Source organism: Heliangelus exortis, chromosome 3, assembly GCF_036169615.1.
Source record: "Heliangelus exortis chromosome 3, bHelExo1.hap1, whole genome shotgun sequence".
Lineage (NCBI taxonomy): Eukaryota > Metazoa > Chordata > Aves > Apodiformes > Trochilidae > Heliangelus > Heliangelus exortis.
Genome location: NC_092424.1, coordinates 36345579 through 36359770, shown reverse-complemented (window position 1 = coordinate 36359770; position 14192 = coordinate 36345579). Strand labels below are relative to the sequence as shown.

The following is a 14192-nucleotide window of genomic DNA, read 5'->3' as shown; positions in this document are numbered from 1 at the left end:
AAACCTATTGCAGCCACTGATACATTTTTATAAAGAAATATTGCAGCTTTCTATTCCCGGTTTGAAAGAACGAAAATTATTTGGAGGTTAAAAAAATATTTCCAACCCAGGCCGAGACGTGCACACAAAAAAAAATGGGATAGAAACAATATGTACAAATAGGAGACACTGATGTATTATTTTTCTTTTAAGTCATCTAAGAGAGCTAAACATGGAAATTAAAGAGTCCTCACTCTGGATTAAAAGTGACTGTACCCGGGCATTGTTCAGCATCCTCCTGGCCTGACCATTTGAAAAACAAACAAAATAGATCTTGTTAGTACCTCAGATGGGAATCTTTTAAAGACAGAATAAGCAGTAAGATAAAATAGTGTTGCTGTGAGCTCAGCATCACCACCTGTACCTAAGAGCTTGCTTCCCTTCTTTTTAATAGAATTTAGCAAGTTATTTCTCCACTGTTTAAATCCATATCTCTTTGTGCCATTTGGAGACAGACCTCCAAAGGCCCTTCATGATAAGTTCAGAGTAATGAGAAAACAGCCCACAAAACTTTTTCATAATATTATTCTGCATTCCTGTGCTATAACTATCCCCTACAATGACACAATACCATGCCTTTATAAGAGGTTGTGTCAACGTGCTAGGCAATAACAAACCCTGCTGTTCAGTGGCACAAGACCCCAGAACAGCTTCCTAGAAGTTAAATATGGATTTCTACAATAGACTGAAGAAGCTGGAAGTCTTTACTATTTACTTGGTAAATAAATTTACATGTTTAAAAAAAGACTTCAAAATGTTTAGAGGAAAGATCATCTTCCCTGTTTTCAAAGGTAATTGTGTGATGGGGACAAAAAAAAGAAGTGCACTTTGTAGGGATTAAAAGAAGGACAGAAACAGGTAAATCATTTCCAAAATTAGACTTAATAGTAGTCTGGGTTAAGGACTATGGAGAAAACTTGCAAAGAGAATTAAGTTCTACAGTCTGTATGCTTCTCTGAAAAAGCAAAGCTCGCGTTCATATCCCTGTGCTACCTTTAGCCAGGTTGGAAACCCAGACCAACGGGGGAAGCAGGTTGTGGGAACACCCTAAAAATAGACAGTTGTAGAGGGTTATATTTCTGGTGATTATGTTTGGTTTTTTACATGGCAAGCACGCTCTTAACAGATGGAACCAAAAAGGAACTTTTACAAACTCCTAAAAATAGGAAAGCCCATAATACACTAAATGTATGTCACACAACGCATCCATCTCGTATTAACTCCCGTGCTCACAAGCACAAGCGTGAGGGTCCCCAGCCTTTCACTGCCACCCCTTTGTGACACCTGGCTGCTGTGGCAGTCCCATGATGCCTTCTTCCCCTGACCAGAAAAGCATCCTGCCAAGGAGAATATAGGAATTTGACCAATGGTGTTGTCGTTCCTTGCATCAGACCACAGAAAAAAAATCCACAAACACAATATTTGAACTTAAATGCAGTCAGGGAGAGTCAGAGTATTTGCTATCTTTTTTTAACTCTTCCCTTTTGGTCATTCAGGATGCTGGTTTTTGACTTCTTTGGCAAGAAAAAATGCTAGAACCACACTCTTCTAAAACCAGGTGTACATGCTGGCATAGGTGTGCTTGTACAAAAGAGATTCCCCCATAATATCAGCCTACAGAGACCTTTGATTAAACAAGATGTAAAGCAAGGCTCAGCGAGACCAGCCCTACCCTTCATGCATGCCTGTTGCTCAAAAAAGTCCATTTCCATAGGTGGCAAGCAGCCTAAAGGCAAGTCCCAGTAACAGAGACACCCTGGACAAGGTATCCCTGCCAAAACTCCTTCCCCAAACTTTACCTGAAAGCTCCGTAGCAAATTTCCACTTTATTTTTTTACTCTTTCCTTAATTTTTAATGCAATGAGCCTGCTTCATGAAACACATCTATCAAGAGCTGGCAGCAATTCCAGCTGCAATAAACCTTACTCAGGGATTTGGGTTAAAGCTTCAGAACCAGCTAAAGCATCGCTGACAACTCTTCCTGTGGATATTTAGGAGGACTCAAGCCCTAAAGTCACCTTTCCTGACCGAGGTTATAGCATGCACCTTGCTAGGAGCCAGTCAGGATAGAGATGATAAAACATCAGATACAACTGGAACTCCGGACTAATAAAGTGCCACACTTGGGAGAAAACAAAGCTTTAAAAAACACCAGGAACTGAGAAGCTCAATTTCCTAAGTGCCCAAGAGGTTTAGGAGCATGCCAGCGAGCCTCCCCGCAGATGTTTTGTCCACGTACATATAAACATAAACACGCGCACATCCGTCTAATAAAAGAACAGCCCTATCCAAGTACAAAAACCCACTCCAAACACCATGTTTTAGTTCAAAGCCCATTTTTGCAGCAGCCTTTTTTCACCCTTAAAAAAACCCCATGGATTTAAAGTTTGCTCCAAAAGCAAGGGGCTCTAATGAACACGTTGACACCACTTCAACTATAGCATTGTGAACAGCACCACTAGAATATATACGTATACATACTTGAAAGAGAAAAGGCCCCCTGAATTTATGTTGCATATCATTTTCCAGTAAAAGTCAGAGGTCAGAAGGTTACCAGTTTCTGCCTCAGCTCTGCAAGAGTTTACTATTCCAGGCCCCATTTTTACTAGGCTATGCTTGCGATGAAGTCAGCAACTTTTCTTTAAACAATAAAGTGTCTCAAATACTTACAATTCTATAAAGAGATGTTATTCACTACGTACGTCAGGTTCACGCATATAAAAAATTAAAATATACTGGTTTAGTTTAAAAACTAATCTTGTCAAATGCAGACTTTGCAATGCTAATCAGGACTGCTCAATCGTTTTTTGGAAACACAATTCCTTTGTTGTCCTACAGTGCTTGAATGAAACATGATCATAAAACCAGATTTAAAAGTATATACCTATTGCAAGTTCAGAGTCAACTTCAATAAAGCATTCTCTTTTATATTCAGATTAAGGATCTTTTTAAAATGTTAATTGAATTAAATTAACACTAAATCCAATAGAGCTGGTCTCTCCAGAAAAAATATGAAGCATTTAAACAGCTTCTTAGAAAAACCCAGAACTTCAGATTTTTAGACTTCTGAGAGAGCACTAATTATTTATAGTATGTCCCGCTTCAACTGCAACAAGCTTGTTTCATACTTGTCCTACTAAATCAGTTACTCTGTTTGGCTTGGCACTCAAACAAAACATTTTTGCATTCAAGTAAATTGGAATTGAGTAAAAAAAGTAAATAAAAGCACTGCTCAGGATTTCGTAAAATATGCCAGCTAACATCTCTTCTTTATAGGCAGCAAAGTTTCGATGGCATCTTTGAAATATTAACATGCATTTCTGCAATGTTAATTACATTTGCTTTTGAAGATTTCATCTTTTAACCCATATAGCAAAAAAATAGCCAAAACCCTACTCATTGATTATTTTTATTAAGCGTTCTGCAAATTTGGTACATATGTTGCTCTAACATGTGCCTGCTGGCAGGGTCAAAGAAATAAAGATGCCAATCCTTTTGCTAGGGGAGATGGGGAAAAAAAAAAAAAAAAAAGAAAAAAAAAAGCGTCCAAAAAAACCCCCTCTAGTACCTGAGCACATTTCAACATCAGCAAGAGAGTAACCAGTCCCTAAGTGCAACAGTGACCACTTGCCAGCTAAGAAAGTGCGAGGGTTCCATTCCTACCTTGCTCACTGCTGTTGTCCCCACTGTGCGATGTGTGTCCCCCGCTGGAGGGCCCTGGGGTTCCCCCAGAGCGCGTCGACGCCGTATCATCGTGGTCTCTGTTCCAGGAGGGCTGTGGGCCAAAAATATGTTCAAAGTTAAAAGCAGTGATGGGGGGAAAGGGCCCAGTTCACATGCTCCCGGGAGAGCAATACCCATGCCCAAACCCGCGGGCAAAGGCTGACAAACACATCCCCCAAATAATTCCTTCTTTCCGGACAGCTGGATTGCTGCTCCCTAGCAAAAAATAATATACTCTGGAATATGTTTACCATCTAAATAATCCCATGCTTTATTACCATAGAAAACAGAAACATTCCCGTCAAGGAAAGGAGAGAGCCAGGGAGCGAATCACTGGCACCGGGCTCCAACTATATTTTTAGTATCCACAAACCCTCTGGCATAAGAGTCTGCTAACTCCACAGGAGCAAAATGAGAGCGATGGTCAAGAGCAGCACCGTTTATATAGGCCTCCCATTCCTCATACGAGGCCAACGTGGAAGAGCTTAAAGACTTTACTGGCAATTAGGCCTGGGTCCATAATAGCCAGGATGCGTCAGCTGTTTGCCGGATGGTATATGGCAAATGGACCAGGCACGGGGACAAAAAAGAAATGAGAATAACAATGGCTTCACATTGGCTGTGTACACTCAGCCCCATGCAGAGCCTCCTTGTACTATTGAACAGAAAACAGATGTTGCTTCTTATCACTGGGTGCATTTGAAAGTAACATTCAGATAGGAAAAATTGGCTGTAAATTAAATTCTTAGGGAAAACAATCGCGGCAACACTCCTCCCAAGTCTCCCTTTATCACCAGTGAAGATTTTAATTAGCCTTTAGTACTAGCTTTTAAAAACATCACAGAGTCTCACTGGTCATCCTGCACGGCCCTCTGTGTATAATTGAATAGTTTCTTCTTTACTATGAAGCAATATTGCCCACTGGAAATTATTGCTGAAAAGAAAACCCTTGTTTACAATGCACGCACGTAAGTCTTCTGGATTTAAATCATACCACAATATGAGCTGAGTCTGTATACTATTAAAGTTGACTGATACTGCCAGCTTTTTAACACATCTACCAACAGGCTAAAACCCAGCCACTTAATACAGAGTTCACACATGGCCAAATGAGATTTAAGGTGATCCAGATGAACTTTTCACACACACACACGCATCAACAGAGAAGGAATATTAAGACAAAAACAGTCTAATCTGAGACAGAAGATAAATAGGATTAGAAAAGCTCAACTTTTTTCCAGAAAAGAGAAATCTCTCTTCCGTTTTTTATAATCCTGGTTACAGCCATGACACATGACTACAATTTTAAAAAGCAAGACCCAGAAAATACCACATGAATATTTTAAACCAATTATTACGCATATTCCTTAAAAAAAATAAAAGAAAAAAAAAAGAAAAAAAAAAAGGAAAAAAAGTGCTAATTGATCTGGTGATTCTGTGATTGAAAGAATGATGTGTGAACTCTGAAAGAAATGCGTTTTTTTTTAACAAATACACATTCTCCAGCATACCAAAAGAATGCTGTAAGAGGTAATCTGGAACACATGCTCAGAATGCAAACAGTTAATGCATAAATTTTCAGTTTGTACAACTGCAGCTTTAAAAGAGGGACTTGTTTATTCAGAGCTCTGCAGAAAGAATGGTACAGCACCCAGGGGACAGACAATGCCAAGCACAAAGCCCTGGTGCCTCAACATGTAAAAGGATGTTTTTCTATGTGCTACAAATCCCACTTGAAAATATAATTAGAAGGAGAAAATGGCAAACTATTGCATTAACTGTAATTGAACAAAAGACCAGCAAGGCATGTGGGAGGTTGCAGGAACCCGTGGGAGTTCCAGGATGCATCAGATCCTACGAGTGACATCTCCAGGGCACTCTCATTCTATTTATGTTGTCCCTCACTACTATTGTTGACTAGTGAGCTGACTTGTAATTAATAGAAAAGCTGCAGATAAGGAGGTAAAATATAGAACGCCGCACTAACCTCAGCAGAAATGTTTATTAATCTGATTAAGAATACAACTCCAAAGGCGGGGAACAGGGGGGAGCAGAAGAGAAGAGGCTCTGGACTGAAGAATTATACCGTGTTGTGCAGGAAACATCCCTCCTTTATGCAACAACAGACCTGATATATTCACTATCTTTTAATGAGCTCCCCTGATTTATTCAGCTCTGTTCAGTTCCCTCCCCCACTTTTCTACTGTGCGGGATGTAGATTAATTCAATGCTTAATTGTTTAGTAAATTCAATTTTCCACATTCTATTCTGCATAGCTTTAGCTAAGGTTCTTAAATCTTCAGCAGCGAGCCCTGAGCCCAGTGTTTGTGATCTGTGCCTACCTTTTTTCATCACCATTTTTCTTCCTCCACCACTTAATTCACCATGAAAAGATTTTCCTTGCTGGAAAGTCTGATTCCGCTATGATCTGTGAGGCATTCCGATTCATTGCATTTTCATTGTGTTGGGTCTTAGATGCTGGGCTCCTCTTTTCTCACAGCTATCGCCACATTATACAGGCACTCATGCAAGAAATGTTGGATTCCACCTCAGTTTATCAAAATTTTGTGCATCCTAAATGTTTACATTTCTGTATTCAGAAGCAGGAGTTAATATTTTCCACCTAATCTCACTTTTATGAAGCTATTATTTTTATGGCCTGTTAAAAACGAATCTGCTTGGGATACTGCTAACTTTTTTTTTCCTGGCTGCCTCCGTCTATTAGCATTTCAAAAGTATTTGTATTTAACTAAGCATCTCAAGTCTTAAGAGACTAGGAATTACATCTTTAGTCAGTTTATTAAACATGATGAAAGATTAGCTATCAAAGTTAGTATGCAAATTCTTCAGAGATAGCTGTGTTGAAAGCTGCATTATTTTTAAAACAGGCGCTACGCAGCCCTGGTTCCAAAAACATCTCTCTCCACCGAGGGTAGATAGATCCAAAGCAGAAAACCAAGTGTAATTTTTCTTCTCCTGACTATTTCAGCAAAGTTCCCCCATCCACGAAAGTAGGGAGCCAAGGATAACATTAATGTCATCTCTTTCTTTTTTATCTTCCAGGGAACTTTTAAGTCAACAAAGTCTCTCTCTCTCTTACAAACTCACGATCCTCCAAGTGCTTTTACATTAAATTGTTTCTGACAGTGACATGCCAAATATTATTATTTTTCACACTATGAATCACCTCCCTCTTTTGCAGAAATATTTCCAGCACTAGTTACAGAGAAAACTCTTACAGTAGTCATGACAATCTATTCCTACACAGAAATAAAAATGCCACTTATTTGTTTCCCTTCTGCAAGTGAGAAATTGCTCTTTATCATTTGATGGGGCTCCTTAGTGATGACAGTGATTTTTCTGAATTTCACTGTACAAAGGCTGCTGCAAACATGAATTAATTCCATGTCACCTTCTACATGGAAATCCTGCGTTACTGCGTGGACAGAAACTAGAGGACTCCAATTTCTGCAAATGAGCAATGCCCCTTGGAAAAGGCACCTGGCTCCCAGGCTGAAAATAACTTGGGATGAGCCCTGGGATATCTGTGCCTCACTTCTACTGGGGGAACGACTAAAAAAATCCCCAGAGAAACACACACGCACAAAAAGAGGACTGCACTTATCTACAGTGCAGATATTATTGGGGGATTAAATTAATTAGCAACTGTAAAGCATGTTGAGTTCTTCCAAAGGGAGACTTTAAAGAAGTGCAAAGTAATATAAATTAATCACTCCATTACATAGGCTGGATCACTCCAGAGGAGGGTCTCAGACACGTGGTCATGACAATAGTGTATAAATAAGGATAATGGCCCATTATGACTTGGGCTTATACATTAGTCACCATTTAGCTGAGAATGGACACTGTGGAATGGACTGGGACTTGCTGATAATCCTTTTTTTAGTAGCTTGAATCTCTCTCTTCCACGCTAGCCCCTGCCAAACCATTTAACTGAACCTTTCAGTACAAATCTTTGCAAAATCAAGTCTACACAAGCAAAATCAAGAATTTAGGAGCAAGAACACAGGGGCAGAACCATTTGGGGATTTCTATGCTGGGCTCAAAGTTCCCATGATTTAAACTGGTTTTGCACCACTGCCTTTCTCACTGGTCAATAGTTTCTAGTGCCAAAACTACGGTCTGGCTAGTGACTGATTCGAGTCATGGTCGCATGACTGATTTAAAATAAAAGAGGATTGAACCTAGTGTACCCCTAACGCTGCACCACTTTAAGAGCAAAAGACCTTCTACAAGGGATGTTTTATCTTAGCCTGTGTCATTTGAAATACATTTCCTGACTTTTGTTTTGGTTTTCAAGTACTCTGATATAAGCAGGGGGAAAAAGAAGAAGAAGAAGAAAAGGGAGAAGGAAAGGAAGCAACAAAACTATTTGTGTTTTTAAATAATCCCAGAATAACCATTTGCCTCCCAGGTGTTTCATCCACTTGTGTGATGTGCTGGACTGAAAAGCACAAGCCCTATCAGTACAATGGCCCCATTAAAGGGAGGACCATATTTGAAGAGGCCTCCAAAGCAGTTATTGACTTGTGCCATAGTGAACATCAAGCCTTAATAAACAAAAAAGCTACAGACAAAATTATTTGGTTAATTGCTAAATTGGAGAGTCGATATAAATAACACTAGGTACACTTATTACTGCGATCCAACAACAGCTGGGCTTTGTATCAAGTCAACACTAACATGTGGTGGGGGCAAACAACTGTATCCTGCTTATATTAAAAAATAAAATTGATTTTTTTGAGCATCAAGCATGTGAAAGGGCAAAAATAAAGGAGGTTCTGGCCAATGAACGAAAGGCTTGATCATAAGTACATAAATAAAAGAAATTGCCTTCTATTACAGGTGATAAAAATTGTACCCAGCATCTTTTGATATACATCTTCTCAAAAGTTTTGTGAGCACAGCCCTCTTGTGGGCTCATTTGTGTTTGTGTAACAATTGAAGACAGGGAATGGCTAATTCCTTTAGCTGTTGGACAAACCTCCGCTCCTCCAGGCTACCAGAAAATTGGCTGCAGGTATAATCATTCATCCCCTCACCCTGGAGGATCTGAGCTGCTGCCAGTAATTTGTCAACATAATTTGGGCTTATTGTTTTCCCTCCGAAGTTTTATCTTATTTTCTTTTCCAAAATTAAGTACTTATTCATTAGAAAAAAAAAAGTTATGAATTATGTTTGAAACATTCTTCAGACTTTTCTTAACTCTTTTAAAAACCACTCCCCAACTCTCTCAGGGGTACTGACCCACCATGTTAGTAAATGCTGGTGCTCTCTACTGGGAAGAACTCAAAGCCAAAAGGGGGCCGCTTCATAAAGTCATTGCATCCACCTCCTACAGCCTTAATCCACCTATCTCATGTTAGGTTTACTTTTTGCATAGTGTATCCTCCTGCTCGTTGGCTCTATGTATTTCCCCAGCTTCACTTGGGCAAAACATTCAATATAGTTGCTCAATATCTTAAGTGTATAATCCATAGTTCCGATATCAAAGCTAGAGCTAGATGAACACAGTCCTCATCTTTGTAATCCCCCAGCCTTAGCCCCACTTCACTTCTGGAGAGCCTGGCTAGCAATAATCCTCAGGTAGCCAGTTTCCCCAACCAGTACAAGAAGGCTTTTTGAATTCTCTCTTACTTAGGAAGAAAACCTTGAAAAATATACATTGATAAACTGGACTAAAATAGATAATGTTAATATCTAAAGCCATATAGTTTCTATATATCACACACATACGTTGTTTCTTCAAATTTCTGCTAAGCGTGGACTTTCAGGGACCACGAAATCCACAGCCATGACCACCCTGATTGTCCGATAGGACCCGCTCATGGCTTTACCATCTGAACATCTCCTTGAGGGGGTAGCTGAGGCTGCCAGCCAATAATCCCACCTCCCAGCCCACCAAAGCTGAACAGAGACATCACATTCAATACAACCAAAACCAAGGGGGTCCGAATAAATGAATCATGCAGAAACCTCAAAACGCTGCAAAACAGATGCTTTTTAGTGCCAATAACTCTTCCATAACCTGCTTCATGCAACTTTGATTCCAAGGTGATTTATTTTTAATAGAACAAAAACAAAGGCACAAACATTGGGTTTGGATGGAAAAAGAGGGGCTTCAAGTCTACAGAAATAAGGTCGCTGAAATGACAGACAGGCGATAACTCTGCCTGCAACTAAGAAACACAGAGAGGGTGACTCTTGCACAGATGGAAGCCCAAAGTGTTAAGAGGCAGCAGGGCCCACTGAAGTAAAAAGCAAGAGAAAATCTGTGTGGAAGTCTTGGCTCTGACCTGGATTCCCTCCCTAGCCCCAGAAAAGTTGCAAGCTTTCTATCTTTAGTTTCCCCTTATTTCAAGTGAGGATAGGGCTCTTTGGACTCTCCTCAGCCTCATAGGAAAAGGAAGACATTAGTTGTCTTTATGCATGCAACGTGGGACTGTTTCTGAGACAGATAAAAGGAAATGAGAGAGAGAGTATCAACGCAAACACCAGTGAGGATGGAGAACTGGAAACAAACAGGACTTTTGCCACTGATTTGCATGAGGCCATAATTTCACCTGAAGGGACCAGAAGCCCAACTAACACTGCACAGTGCACAGATCATCAAACCAGCACCCATCAAACAATGCCAACTAACACTTTCATGCAGCATGGCACCCATGCAGGTATCTCTTAACACAGCAGAGCTTTGTGATCCCCTCCACAGCCTCAGAGACAGGAGGAGAAGAGAGTGTGGCAAGGAGAGGAAAGGGCCTGAGGGTCCCAAACAGGATGAATGGAAAAGAAAATACGAATGCAAAAGGACAGGATGACAGTGCTTTCCAAAGGAAAAAGAATAATTAGAAGCAGTAAGCATAAACCACATGAAATAAAGGAGAATGAAACAGAGATCATCAGATTGGGTGGGACATAAAGACAAAAAGGAAGGGGAAAAGCCACAGCTTCTCTCTTCCAGGAGGCACCAGGGCCCCATAATTTATGCAAGGGCAAGCCTTTCAAAAGAAACACTCGTGTGTGTTGGTGTGCACACACTTGTTTGTTCACAGTTACACAGAGACCTCCCAGCCTGTGCTGCATTCTGCAGTCCCTCCACCTTCTGCACATCCTGAAATCAAACATAATGGACTTGGGGAACTATCTCCAAAATCCCTCTGTGGTACACAGCCTGGGCAGCCCAATTTCCTCTCCAAGAGAGGATGCCAGAGCCACCAAAAACCACCTCTAGCAGTAACAAAACCAACATCTTTTGGACAGCAGAAGGTTGAAACCTTAGGTCTTACTTCTTGCATCAGTGGTTACTGCATGTGGTAGCCGTGAGAGACACCCACAAAGCCTGAGCAGTAATGGTGTCAGTCACAGGGTGCCTTAAATTTGGCCTTATTCCTTTCCTCGTTTTTTTAATCTCAGCTCAACAGTAAACATCGCCTGCCCAGCCAGGTTAGCAGAGCCAGCTGATGGTGATGCAGGGTTTTTGTCTCCCACACAACAAACATTGACTAGTACTTTCTATTTAGAGCAACCCCACATTGTAAACCTGTCTCCTCCCTTTGATAAGAGCCATATCGCTAGATAGCACTAATCCCCATCCCTTTCTCAACACAAGGAAAAACAGCTTCATGGTAAGGGTAGATAAAAATCACGGCTCCATGTAGATTTTTTTTTTTTTAAGACTAATATTGTGCAGAAACACACACAAAGTCAGCCACAAATGACACCGCCTCCTCCTGAAGGCTGGTGCACAAGGCCTCAAGGTGTGGTAGTCAGTATTTTCCGCCTCTTTCTAGACCAGAAAAAAGTCCTTCAGAGACAAATAAGAGTTTCCTGTTCAATATTTCACATAATGATTCCACCAAAGGTGTAAAGAGGAAAAATGCCTCGACACTTAGCAAGAAAACAAGCGTCACCTGTCCCTCCCTTTTATTGCGTTTACACGTTAAAAGTCATTTAGAAGGGGATCTGCCAGATGCCCAGGTCCAACTGAGACAGCACAGCCTCTCAGATGGCTGGCTCAAGTCCCAGATCTGACCTATATGGGCAGACTTGGGGCAAGAGGGAGACCTCAACCTCTCCCACCCTTCTCCTTTCTCCACTGCCAGGGGCCCAGCAGACAGCTTCGGTGGGAGTCGGTGTTTTGGAGAGATCTGCACTTCACCCTGAACATCTGGGCTCAGGCAAACATTGAGGGTTTGCTTCCAGCAAAAAAACCCGCACTCCCCTTACAGATTTTGGGAGGATAGTCTCTTTTGGGACAACAAAATTAACTCATCAGGGCACCCTCTGCGAATTATTTTACACGTGCTTAAATGCAGGATCCAACTTCCAGCATCCCATCGACCCAGCTAGGGATTCCTGGGGAGGGAGGGTGCACGCACAGCCTTCACTCTGCAACAGCCATCCTTCATTTCAGCTCCATGGCAAGCAAGAAACGCCGAGCGTATGTCACAACTATCAAATGGTCTTTTTTAGCTAACTGACAACAGACGCCGTTCGGAGTCAGCGTATTTTGATTACGGCGCATTGTTAGCAGGATTCAAGAGCCCGCTCGCCTCTCCGTGTTGTTCAACACCAAAATTAAATTGCGGTATAATTAGCCTTGCTCCAGCTACACCTTTCCATCTGAAGGGATGCAATACCTGCAAAAGCTGTGCTGGGTATAAAATGTGCTCCTGATTATGAAGCGTTTGCTTAATCTCGAGGGCGCCGCCTTGTTTTTTAAGTCTCTCTACAAGTCACGCACTCTTGTACGTGCTGCCCGTTATCTCCAAAAGGCTTAAAACTGGAATCCCTGTGATTCACATTTTCCAACGCTCATGGCCAAACCCTTCCCCAGATCAGCTTTTCTCCACTTTCTCCTATTCCACAACAAGCCGAAATCTGCAGCAAGGCAGAAGTGGCTGGGCAGCCTGGCTCTGCCAGCCACACATCAGCAAGCTGGTGGCCACAAAACACGCCAAGCCCAAGCTGTGGGAGCTGTAGGAGGGCAAGCTCCAGGGGTGGTTTGCCAGGCTGAGGTGGCTGTGGCTCCCCAGCGCCTCCACCCACTCATTGAGGGATGGCTTGGAAGCACGTCTGGCTGACAGTCACCCAAAAAAGTTGGGCTGAGAGGCCCCTGTGGCCTGACTGTGCCTCCCAGGGAGGTTTTGGAGTTCCCAGCAGGGCTCATGGCAACACAGAGCTTGTGTCGTGGCCCCAGGTGGAGTCGTGCCTCAGGACAGACTGACTGTCCAACACTCTGCAAACACTTCCAGTCAGCCCCACAGCTCTGCTCCTGAAGAAGTTACTGGTGGCACTGCTACTTACTTCTTTAAAGTATCTAAAGAGTAATTTATTACTTCACCATATCACTTCTTATTTGTATGTCTGCCATACTTCGTTATCCCTGTATGACATATAAATTAAGGTATCAACCCTACCTAATGATACTGAGGAAGTAGAAATTCTGAGTGTACAACCAAATAATTGTCTTGCCCCAAAACCTCAGCAACAGACCTGGGAAGAGCACCTGCATCTGCCCTCCTGCCTTGTGCTGTCAGCAGCGTGGCGTCCCTCACCTCTGCACCTCCAACATCGCTGTATCAGTTCTCACCCAAAGGATCTCTCAAACTATTATCAGGACAGACCAAACCCTGGCTCAACACACACACATGCACTTAAGAACATAATTAATCCTCTCCGCACACACTAGTCATGTGTATACCCTAGCTCTGGCTTTAAAGGAAAATAATAAAAGAGATCCCTCAGAGGGGTAATATGAATGTAGCTAGATGTAGTCATAGCATTCTTCTTCTACAAAGCCATGCCACAAAGCACTGCCATGGGCCTCATGGACATGGGAAAAGCAAAACGACGCTCCCCTGGTAGGTGGAAGCCACGCTAGTAAAACTGGTTTGTACAACAGGGAGGAGGGCCAGGAGCCTCCAGGGTAAATCACCTGCAAAATCCACTGGGCAAAAAAGGCCAAAGAAGGGAACGGCTCGAACACAGCAGCCATGCTGCCTCCAGCCATGCATGGGCAGCATGATCCAGGCATCTCTCCTTAAACATCCAGGCTAACACTGGGCACCTCTTCCCAAGCATCCCTGCAAACAGTGCCAGGAAGCTGCCTGATGCCAACTCGCCTGTGTGCTTGAAAGGCTTCTCTCCCCTTCGCTGTCACCCTTCCACCACGGTGATGCCCTGCAGCAACTCTCAGCCACAGAGCCCCTGTTCCTGCCAAGTGCCACCCAAAAAGCCAGCATAAACACTAGAAAGGAGAGAGACAGCTTGTGATGACCTTGTGGTGATATGGCTGTGTCCATCACCAAAACACAGCCATATCCAGGACATAGCAGAACTACTCTTCCACATCACTGCACAGCACTATGCAAGAGCAATTTTATAAATTACAAGCCAGAGGAACACTC

General features: G+C 42.2%; 1 protein-coding gene across 5 annotated transcripts in view; it reads right to left on the bottom strand.

Moving 5' to 3' along the window:
- Nucleotides 1-14192, bottom strand: part of MEIS1 (Meis homeobox 1) — a 110464-nt gene that overhangs the window by 78612 nt on the left and 17660 nt on the right. For all 5 annotated transcript variants that reach the window (XM_071740210.1, XM_071740207.1, XM_071740211.1 and 2 more), the window contains exon 7: nt 3703-3814. In XM_071740210.1, coding sequence (XP_071596311.1) covers nt 3703-3814 — 112 coding nt within the window. The remainder of the gene's footprint in view (nt 1-3702; nt 3815-14192) is intronic.